The sequence below is a fragment of the Notothenia coriiceps genome, unplaced genomic scaffold (assembly GCF_000735185.1).
Source record: "Notothenia coriiceps isolate Sejong01 unplaced genomic scaffold, NC01 NC01_scaffold00014507, whole genome shotgun sequence".
In the NCBI taxonomy this organism is placed as follows: Eukaryota; Metazoa; Chordata; class Actinopteri; order Perciformes; family Nototheniidae; genus Notothenia; species Notothenia coriiceps.
This window is the reverse complement of record NW_011347208.1, coordinates 1-10,960: the sequence shown is the minus strand read 5'-3', so window position 1 is coordinate 10,960 and position 10,960 is coordinate 1. Positions and strand designations below refer to the sequence as shown.

The 10,960-nt window shown below is 42.1% G+C and overlaps 2 protein-coding genes across 2 annotated transcripts; one reads left to right on the top strand and one right to left on the bottom strand.

Moving 5' to 3' along the window:
* Positions 1–1,840: 1,840 nt before the first annotated feature.
* Positions 1,841–3,476, top strand: LOC104948520 (metallo-beta-lactamase domain-containing protein 2-like; the record flags this gene model as incomplete). Its single annotated transcript, XM_010774724.1, has 2 exons — positions 1,841–2,055; positions 2,825–3,476. Coding segments are annotated over 2 exons (389 nt in total), but the record flags the coding sequence as incomplete, so codon positions are not given.
* A 1,119-nt stretch (positions 3,477–4,595) lies between these two features.
* On the bottom strand, positions 4,596–10,719 carry rtkna (rhotekin a; the record flags this gene model as incomplete). The annotated part of the gene is made up of 6 exons (XM_010774725.1): positions 4,596–6,878; positions 8,143–8,247; positions 8,373–8,538; positions 9,552–9,683; positions 9,875–9,981; positions 10,625–10,719. Coding segments are annotated over 6 exons (1,318 nt in total), but the record flags the coding sequence as incomplete, so codon positions are not given.
* Between the last annotated feature and the right edge of the window lie 241 nt (positions 10,720–10,960).

Below are 10,960 nucleotides of genomic sequence, written 5' to 3'. Positions count from 1 at the left end.
TGCCCTCATTGGTCATGTGCGCGTTCGTGTGTTGGAGGAGGGGCTCTGTAAGGAAGTGGCAGATTTTTTCCGGCTGTGTATTTTCAAATTCTGGCGCACTCAAGCTGGTTTCTCCAAAATGACCCACCCCACCTTTAAGTGGTGGAATAGATCAAATAATATTCAGTATATCTAACAATTATTTGCAAAGTATCAACAAAGCTTACATTATACAAATGTAATGCAATATAGCCTACAGACTGTTTAGCTTATAGTGATCAGCAGCACTATGAGCTCATTCTCTCAGTGTATCATCAGGAATACAGACACACACACACATCATTTAAATAAGAGTTTTTTTATTAAATTATTGGTTAAGAATAAACATTTTAAAGTAAATAACAATAAACAATAGCCGTTAACCCTGTAAGGCCCCCGGTTGTAATTTTACAACATTACTTTAAGCTATCCTAAAAAAAGTCAGTAAATGTTTTGTTTTTTTAAAAGACTACATTAGTCAAAAGGTCCTTTTGTTCAGCCTCACATTGCTATTGGGTAGTAAATGTGTTTAAAGGCCACGCCAGCTAAGCACAATTGCTGTAACCACACCTCCAGAACCCAACCCACTCATTTATGCTTTAAATAACTCTACCTGTACAGGCTTGCATCTATCTTGTTGTCCAATACTAACCGCACAACATTTAATGACACTGAGCTGTGAAAAATATAACACTGTGCAGACGTGCAGCATTCTGCTGCAGTATAATTCACTATTTGATATAAAACTAACATTCCTGACAATATATCTCAATTGTCATCTTTTATGGTGTAAATGCATTTTTAATAATTATATTTTTTAATGGAACATTCTCAACATGAATGCATAAATCTAAATAAATATAACTTAAATATGTGGGAAAACATTGTGTTTGAAATGTGTAATTGAAATTAGATGCTAACTTTTTGTTTTGATATATATATATATATATATATTGTATTCCAGTCTCGCTTCAGATATGTTAAGTGGCATTGCATTCAACACAATGCTGCTCACCTCCTTCAGTTGGGAGAAAAGCTGGTTCAGGTTCAGCCTTATGGATGGATGGATCTGTTGGTCCTGGCACCAGGGGGAGGGACAACTGATTTAGTATGAATAGCTGCTAAGAATCTACCTGCATTTGCTAAATGTCAGCTAAAAGAGCAGTGCACTTAAAAACCTGTATAGATATTAACAGTACTTAATGTCAGCTTAGTAAAAAAAAACATAACAATTATTATTTACAATGGACTAAGCTTAGCTAACAGACACAATTCCACCACTCATGGACCACACCCGCCTTTTCTTTTGAAAAACTGGGTGACATACTGTTGCCCTTTAGTCCCTCTCTCTTGTTTTTCTCTCCTTTCTTTTCTCTTTTGAAAGACTGACTTTGTGAGTCGTTGAGACATGGCACTACACACGTAAGTACTAGCATCCCTGCTCCTCACATGCTCACACTACTCTCTGCTAGAAAGTGCCGGCGGTGCTGAACCGCGTTTGGAGGCAGGACCAAACCATTACATGTAAATAGAAGGGGGTGTACTTGGGATAATTAACTTTTGGAAGAAAATAAGTTAAATGAATTGTAAGTTTAGTGAGTACTTTACATTATCGATATAACGTCCAATAATGTTAATTCTTGACGATTGATGAAAGGTTACTTAAACATTTTTTTAATGTTCTAAAATAGTTTGGGCCCCTTGTCTGAGGGTGTTCGGGGTGGCCAGGATTCAGCTCTGCCACTGCACTTAGCAGTGGGATGCGATTGTGTTAGTGTCTTTAAATTATTTTTTAAACAACTCTCCTTCTCTGTCTTTCTAGGTGATGTCATTAACCTGGGCGACAGACAGCTGAACGTGCTCCACATGCCCGGCCACTCGCGGGGCAGCATCTGCCTCCACGACCGGGACAATAAGATGCTCTTCAGTGGAGATGTAGTGTATGACGGCGCCATGATTGACTGGCTGCCCTACAGCCACGTCAGTGACTACATCAGCAGCTGTGAGCGTCTGGTGGGGCTGGTGGACAGCGAACAGGTGACACTCAAACACAGCTGAGGGCAGACAGACTGTATCTGCTACTTCAGCTCATAGTGCCACTGCCTTGGAGCAGATTTTATTTAGCATCTTTGTTTTCATTGTCGAGTGAACTGGTTATCTTTGTTTGAAAAAATGCTGAAAAGCGTTCATTAGTATTTCCCAAAGAGGAAAGATTAAATCATCAAGTTTATTTTTGTTTTCACAAAGCAAATATATTTTGAGTATGTGACTGAGGAGTACATAAACCAGAAAGTATTTACATTTTACAAGCTGGATTCAAACTTTTGTTTAAATGTTTTCTTTAAAAACTACTCTAACTAATACATTGATAAGCAACATGGTTAATTTAAATCTGAAAACGTATTGATGAGTCTTATAGCTCTACTTTGATCCATAAAGTATCTAATCCAATTGTCAAAATATTGTATTGTTTTCATATTATGAACATGTCATGGTCCTCTTATGTAAGTACATTTTAGGGTTATTGGTTTTCACTAACTACCCTCTGTATTAATGAGATTTCATACTTTATGTACAACCTACATTTTTCCAGAAACTGTTTATTAAAATAGGAAATATAATTATTAAGTATGTTGCGTGTTAATCCTCAATCAAGATTTACCAGCATTTGTGAAGGAGCTGCAGATACAGAATTCAGATCCATTCAGAACCCAGAGAAATGACACTGCTTATGACTTGTGTGTTCATATAGCATGTGCTGTACATTCTTTTATAAGTGTTTAACAACTGGCCGTTCATTTTACAGGTGGACCAAGTCCTCCCAGGACACTACAACACCTTCGGTGCGAAGCGGCTGCACCGGATAGCATCGTCATACATCAGCAGAGCTGGCACGTGCCCTGCAAAGTTCTCCACGTTCGCCTGGGGAACTCTGGCTGGGGTGGCGCTGCGGGCGTTTAACCCCCGCTGTGCCTGCTGAGGAGAGAGGACCATGGAGTGTGAGGAAGCACAAGTGCACAAAGAAAGATATTTAAATATGGAGGGCACTCTCATTTATCTGTATCTCGATGTATCATTGTTCATTTACTTATGTAATCCAACGTATATCATTGAATTGCCAAACTTTGTGTTAAATGCCCTGTTTGGGTTACATAAGTCAATAATCAGCATCATAGCATACAATATAAAGTATATTATGTGATTCTGTTCTATACTAATCGATATGTATTTGTTAATATGGTTTTTTATACTTTGAGCATTTCAATTATTAATAGCACAACAATGGTAAAACTCTGCACTGCAAACAGAGTCAGTATGGCCATAGTATCTCTCTATGCATTTCAAATGCTCAGTGAAGACTCGCTGTCGACTACCTCGAATGTTTGTAACAGTGCTTTGTACTATTGACAGATATAAGGCTTTGGTATATAAACAATGAGAATAAAGCCTCTGTTCGACCTGCCTTTCTTTTTGAATCTACAAGACAACTGCACATGGTGTTTTATCTGTCGTCTTTAGAAGGGTTCTCCTTGGGGATTATTTGGTGGAAGGAGAAAAACAACAACACATTTTGATAGAATATGATCCATCACCTGCCCGACGTGCAGAGCTCTAAAGAGGCCTTGTTGTGCTTTTTGGAGTTTTCACTTTCCTGTAGTGTGTTCTATAGGTTTTTATGCATGTAAAAGGTCTGAAAAGGCTAACATCCCTGAGGTTCTCCCCCCCCTCCCCCTGTTTGAAAGGCCTCCATTGGACTAATTTATTCACTTCCTGAACATATTGACATCACTTTGTAACACTCATGCTTCTATAGGCTAGCTCTCCAACACATTGTACGTGATAGATTAAGGGGCAGGACATCTCTAAGTGGTTGACTAATCACGACAGAGCCGGCCAGCTAACCAATCAGAGCAGACTGGGCTCTGGTTTCAGACAGAGGGTGAAAAGAGGTGGTGCAGCACAGGCAGTATGAGAAAAATATAAAGCTTTTTGAACATTAAAGCATGGAGACATGTCCCAGTAGAGACCTAAAACATACAGTGGGGCAAAAAAATATTTAGTCAGCCACCAATTGTGCAAGTTCTCCCACTTAAAAATATGAAAGAGGCCTGTCATTTTCATCCTAGGTATACCTCAACTATGAGAGACAAAATGAGAAAAACAAATCCAGAAAATCACATTGTCTGANAACACATTGTACGTGATAGATTAAGGGGCAGGACATCTCTAAGTGGTTGACTAATCACGACAGAGCCGGCCAGCTTACCAATCAGAGCAGACTGGGCTCTGGTTTCAGACAGAGGGTGAAAAGAGGTGCTGCAGCACAGGCAGTATGAGAGAAATAAAGAGCTTTTTGAACATTAAAGCTTGGAGACATGTCACAGTAGAGACCCTACATACTGATATGAAGCTGAAACTGAGAAGAACAGGGCCCCTTGAAGAGGAAGCTCTCCCGCTGCAATAACGGGTGTACGTAGTGGGAAACAATAACAATCCCCTAGCTTTACTAGTATATTATACAAAATATAAACAGATCTGATTTCATGTAGATGTGTTAATAAAAAGTGTCAGTCTTGTATTGATAAAACATTTATTATAATTAGTTATTTTTACAGGAGATTTCCACATTTCTCATTTTATGTCCGCCTTTATGACGGCGTACATGCAGAACACAAAGCCTGCCAACAGGAGAAACTCTTGCAAGGTTATAACATTCAATGTTACCTATGCATAACAGTTATACATCTGCACATCATCTGTTAACATTATGATAATTAGGTATCAACATAGCTACATTTATAACAAAATCAATTATGTAACAAAAGAGAAAAAAAGGAGGTTTATTTGTTAATTTATAAAAATGAATTTACAGTAACAAATGCTGTTTTACTAAACATTTGACAGTTTGTATTTCTTAGTTAAAAATAATCACCAGAGTTCTGAGCCCCAAGACGAAACTGTTAAAGTAAAACCAACAGTAAAAGAAAGAGAAGAGATTTTACTGCACACACACACACACACACACACTCTCCTATAAGATGTATAACGGACGCCTTGAGTCAGATGACTGTTTTCTTACATAAATTAAAATTAAATACTTAAATGGCACGGTAAACCATTAGCTTGCTCTGACCTATTGATTGGCTATAGTTTCACATAATGCTTAAAAAGTTGTTTTTTAACATATGATTGGTGGATGCCTCACATTTATTGAAATGTCTATAATAAGGAACAGGAAAGCTTAAAAAAACCACAATATTGCATTAAAGTAACAGCAGTTTTTAATGATATTCAAAGTTTGAGTTGAGTTATTACATTTTTATTTGAATGTTTTCCTATGTATTTAGAGATATGTTACCTGTACATGTGTGGGAGTTGAGACCAGAGATCACAGTATTAACCAGTACAGTGTGTATGAGCCTTCGCATAAGCTTTCACCAGATTCATGGTTGAAACGTGAAATCACGCAGAAACAAAACAAAATGGTGCATAGTCATTTTAGGAGAACCATGTATGAATAATTAGACGCGTACACTGAAGTAGATATCACAGTTCAGACAGACAGACACCAACGCTTCCCTCCACACTTTATCATTTGAAAACTCTTGGCCGTCTTGCCTGTTCATCTCGACTCATGCTCACTAGCTTTCATAGCGTAAACACTGCAAACCTTGATCACTGCAGGTGACATTTATAGAGATGATTTTGAGATCCTGTTTGTGTTGCCAGGATGCAGAGGAAAACAAAAACCTTTATAGTTTCAGGGCGGACAGTGTGGCGAGTTCATCTGAAGTCCTTAGCTCTTAACATCACTTTCTCCCAAGCAGCATGACCATAATCATTTTTCAAAGCAAGCAGAGTACCTCCCATTTAGTTCTGGACCATCTTCAGCAAAGTGCCGCCTGCAGTGATTGTCACCTGTCCTTTGTGATAGAAGGCATTCCAGTTTGCTCCAGGAGGGTCTTCAATGATCCATCCCCCCCCCCAGGACGCAGACCAGAGGCAGCTTATCTTCCTCAGGGCTGTGCATGTTGCCAACAGACTGTCTGAGGTCGGTTCACATATGTTAAGCCAGTTAAACCTTGATTTAATGAGAACTGTTGCCTTTAGGTCAGTGTTAAAAATGTCTGTCTGGCAGCACGCGCTTCACACCTGACTTTGGAGCCAGTTGCGAGGATCGAGTCTGGCCCTGAGGTTCCTGAGGCTGCGTCGGGCCGGGGAGGGCCGGGAGAAGGGGGCCCCCTCGGAGCACTCAGGGCTGTGGCGACCCTCACTGTTGCTGGAGCTGTTGCTGGAGGTGGAGCTGGAGCAGGAGAGCGTGGTCTGGGTGCTGCGCTGCGACCGAGGGGAGCGAGAGGAGACAGGGAGCGGGGCGAGCAGCGAGGAGGTAGGAGGCTGGCAGGAGCACTGGAAGGTCCCTCCCCCTCTGAACCCCCTCCCCCGCAGGGTGCTGAGCTTAGCATCCAGGGAGAAGGTGCGTGGCCTCATGCGGGAGGGGGACGAGGACAGGAGGGGGAAGTTTGAGGAGGGCTCGGGCCAGGCGTGGCGGTGGGAGCAGGGGCTGGTGCTGCAGTGGCTGTCGCTGTCCGAGGTCAGGCTGGCGTCTGAGGAGAGCAGGCTGAGCTGGGGGCAGCGGTGGGGGCTCGCAGGGCTGCGGGGGGGGCGGTGAGGTGTGCAGGGGCTGTGGCCGGAGAAGCGGGAAGTACAGGGGCGAGGGCGGCCAGCGCTTTTGGGGTTGTTCTCCTCAAACAGAGACATCCAGTTCGGGGAGGTGCCCAGCTGGCTGCGGAGCTCCAGCTCCTGCATCCTCCGAGCCAGGATGTCCGACACCGTGCTGAGGTCGTCAGATGACTCAATAACTGCAGCAGGAGGGACGCAGAAACACTCATTATTATACAGCTGTTTACTGGGCTGGAGCATGGGTTTTCAAATGAAAAGTTCTTACCATTTGAACTGGTAATACAGCCATGACTTGGAAATAATTAAAATGTTTCTTAATATTGTTTTTCATACTTAAGGCAGGGACTAGGATTAGTTTAATTCCAAAGTAATTTCAAACCTTTATTTAATCAGATTGGTCATGATCATCATGGTCATTGGTCATTGGTAATGAACATTTCGATCTCCCTGGAAGTATGGATTATGTACGGATTAGAGACATACTTGCACTTCATAAAATGTTAGTTTTAAATGTACTCTTAGAAGAAGAAGATGTAGAAGAAGATGTTTTGATGTGTTTTTTTTAAAAGTTATTTTATAATGATGAATGAAAAAAAGATCCTGTCCTTTAATGTTTTGCATAATATTCCCACCATCAGTGATCTTATGGTGGTTTTGCAGTAAATCCTGGACTGCAACATTTACCACAACATCATTTACATGGAGCCCTACTCCTGTTACTTCACCTGTCGTTGTAATAGGACGAGAGCAGAGCGCGAATCTCAGCAGACACAGCGTTATCCTGCAGCAGAAGACCCTCAGAGGAGGGCGTGGCAAGAGGGGCTGCCAGGGTGGGGGGGGTTAGGAAAACCGAGAGGGAAGGTTGGCGAGAGAGAAGGGGTGGAGAGGATAGGAGGTGTGCAACAGGTGGAGTTAAGTGTGTGTTTTGATGGTGGCGGGAGAAATCGATAAGGGTTTATTGTTTATTAAGGAAATGAATGTTATGGCATGATGACAGAAGGGAAAAAGAAATCACTCAAGGATAGTTGATGAAAAACGTGGCGTTGATTATACATATTTATGAGGACACGGGGAAATAATAAAAGGACAAAAGAGACAAAGTCAAGGAGCGATGGATTCAGGACACACGAGGAAAATTGGAAAGGACAAAGAGGAACGGAGAAAGAGAAGACAGACAGTCAGCGTGTCAGAGATAAGATTCGATTCTACAGAAGTCAAGCAGCAGAGTGTGAGTTCGAGATATCGGAGAGGAACATTTTATTATGACAGCATCTCACATGCACATAGACTGGAAGGAATTAAAGCTACACACAGTCACATGCAATGCAGACGCAATGCTTTCTCTCCCTGCCTCAACGTTTATGTTTTGTTTCTTATTTTATCGACTAAAATAATACTTTTTTATTTCATATTCACAATGATATTATCACAGTGAAATCTTACCCATTTCGTGATAGAGTGAGCCTTGTTTTGGTGTGACGGGAGTCGGTTTCCTTGGCGATGGCAGTTCAATTTTCATTAAGTCATCACAGCACTGTTTCCATTGGCCTGTATCATGAAGGAAAACTGATGTTAACGAACCAAGCGACAACAAGATATGGGAACCTTTCTGTAGCTGTGGTTAATGTGAGTAACTGTATTCACACGCTTCCTATGTTAAAGCAAACACTTACTCATATCGTAGAAATGTTGCCAAAAGGCCTCCATCCACCGGTGTGTGTCCTCGCGGCTGTCTGACGTCAGTGTGTGTGTAACCTCCTCACCTCCGTACTGGTTACTGATACAGATATTCTGAACTTTACTTTGAGGGTCTTTCTCTGACGCACGTATTCTGGTCTCCTGAAAAAAATGAGGGACAAAGAATATAATCATCTGCTACAAAATGACTACAATCACGAATGAATGCCAGCACTCCTGAATGAACAAAATTATGCACCGCAACAAGTGATCATTACAGCAATTGTAGTTGTGAGTCTCCACTGAAAATAAGCCCCTGACTAATAAGCCGCTAATTAGCCCTCTTCCAATCCATTTCCCTTCTGCAATTATCCAACAAAAGGTGCAGACTCCCAATTCCCACATCCTCGTTCTATTCCAAATGTGTCAAAGTGTGTTTTTGACCACTAGATGGCAGTGTTGTTCCATTCATCACCCCGCGCTCCCTCCTCACTCTTAATAAGAGACAACTGACTAACAAAAGGATCATACAGACTCTTCTGATGTGTCTGACTTGGCTTCAGGTCAGCTGTGAGATCAGGGTGAGAAAAAGACTGAATGAGTCACCACGGGAGGAATGGGAAGGCCCACAGGCATCAACTCAGACACAGACACATGAAATAAGATGATCAAGGACCCATGTCACTCATATTTGTGCCTGGAAAATCGGGACGAGGGATGAAAGAAATATGATTAGTAGTTGGATGAGCCTGAAAACTGTGTCTTACTGTGTTTGCAAAGACTGGAGAACACCCTTAACAAATCTCATTTTAAAATCTTCAAAGCCTTTTATCTGGAGAAGCCTGCTCTTTTCAAGTCTTGCTGAACATTTTACACAGTTACACCTGAAAGCTGAGAGCCAGTTTCCACCTCTTGGCTTTCAAGCAGCTCTACATTGGGTTACTAGGGGATACGTTCCTTGCTGAAAGGCACTTTAATAGTAGTTACTAGGAGAAGAGCTCATTTTTTCTTGGCTCATGGTCTACCAGCTGGCTAGAGATTCAAATTGGCAGCAAATCACAAGTCCATACCTTTCCATCTTTGCTACTGATGCCTTAAGCGTAAAACAAAACAACTCTATTGGTTTTGTAAGTCAGGATCAACCTCAGGTATTTTGTTGTGTTTCCTTTGCTGACCTTGTTGATGGCGATGGTGAAAGCTGGCTCGACATTAGCCTCTACATCTTCTTGCCGGTGGTAGCAGAAAAGGCTTGTTCCTTTTAGCACGCCGTACACTTTAGTCCAACTCTGAGGTTCACCTCCCAACTGCTGCGAGGTGGAGAAAAAGATCAGTCATGTGTGGAGTGAAAGACATGGAGAGAATCACCAAGAGAAGGGAGGAGGAGGAGGAGGAGGAGGAGGAGGAGGAAGAAATATAGACAGAAATAAACCAGGACAAAAGCCAAAAAACTCTTCAAACCCTGAAAGGGATATTTCCCCTTTCACACCTGCCAACTTACCTTCACTTTCAAACATCCACTCATCATCTGTCGGGTCATACAGTGAGGCTGAGCTGCGAAGCGACAACACATACTGCCATAGAGCGGCAGCCAATAGGAACACTCCTCTACAGGGAAGAGAAGAGATGGGCAAAAATAAACACCATGAATAAATAAAATATTCCTACATGATATATATCTACACACACACACACACACACACACACACACACACACACACACACACACACACACACACACACACCCACACACACACACACACCACACACACACACACACAGACACACTCACTCTCAACATGCTGCCCCCCCTCTAGCACACAGCAAAGGGGAAAGGGTGTAAAAGACTGGCAGCTGCAGGGAGTGTCATGAAGTGCAGCAATGAAACTTTACTGCAAGCTGAAGGGCCAATGAATAAAACACTAGGGGCCTGTCTGTCGGAGGGGTCCGGGCCCTTGTTAGCCCACATCATTACAGCTTTACACAGCAGACACCTCACTAGAGCAGCCTTTATAACTTTGACCTTGATAATGGCTGTCTGTCAGAGAACATGGGGGAGGGCAGAGAAGAAGAGGAAGTAGAAGAAGAAGTGGGAGGAGGAAGTGTACACTTGGTTTAAGGGAAATTATTAGAGTGCTGAGAACAGAAGTGAGACGGTGACGAGTGAAGCACAAGAAAGAGACAGATGGCGGATTTGGCAGAAAAAAGAGAAAGATGGAGAGCCGACAGATTGATGGAGGCTGCCACTCACCGTTGCCTGAGATGGTGAGGTCATGTGTGCGAAAACTGTCCTGGATGTGTGACAGCGACATGGTGGTATGAGCTAAAAGGTGGTACTTAGGACCCCTGTCAACACACAAGAGAAGGAATACACATTAATGTTTTGGTTTGAACAACCATTTTCTCAAAACAACTCCATAAAGTATTTTTGTTTCTGAAATAAACATTATTTCACTCTTTATTCTCCCTCTACTCTCCTTATTTTGTGTTTGAATGCAGCTTGTATCCTTAGTTAGACCCTCCAGAAAAACGCGATTCTGCGATCGCAGAATTTACCGCATAATCAGCAAAATGGCGCAGATTTTTT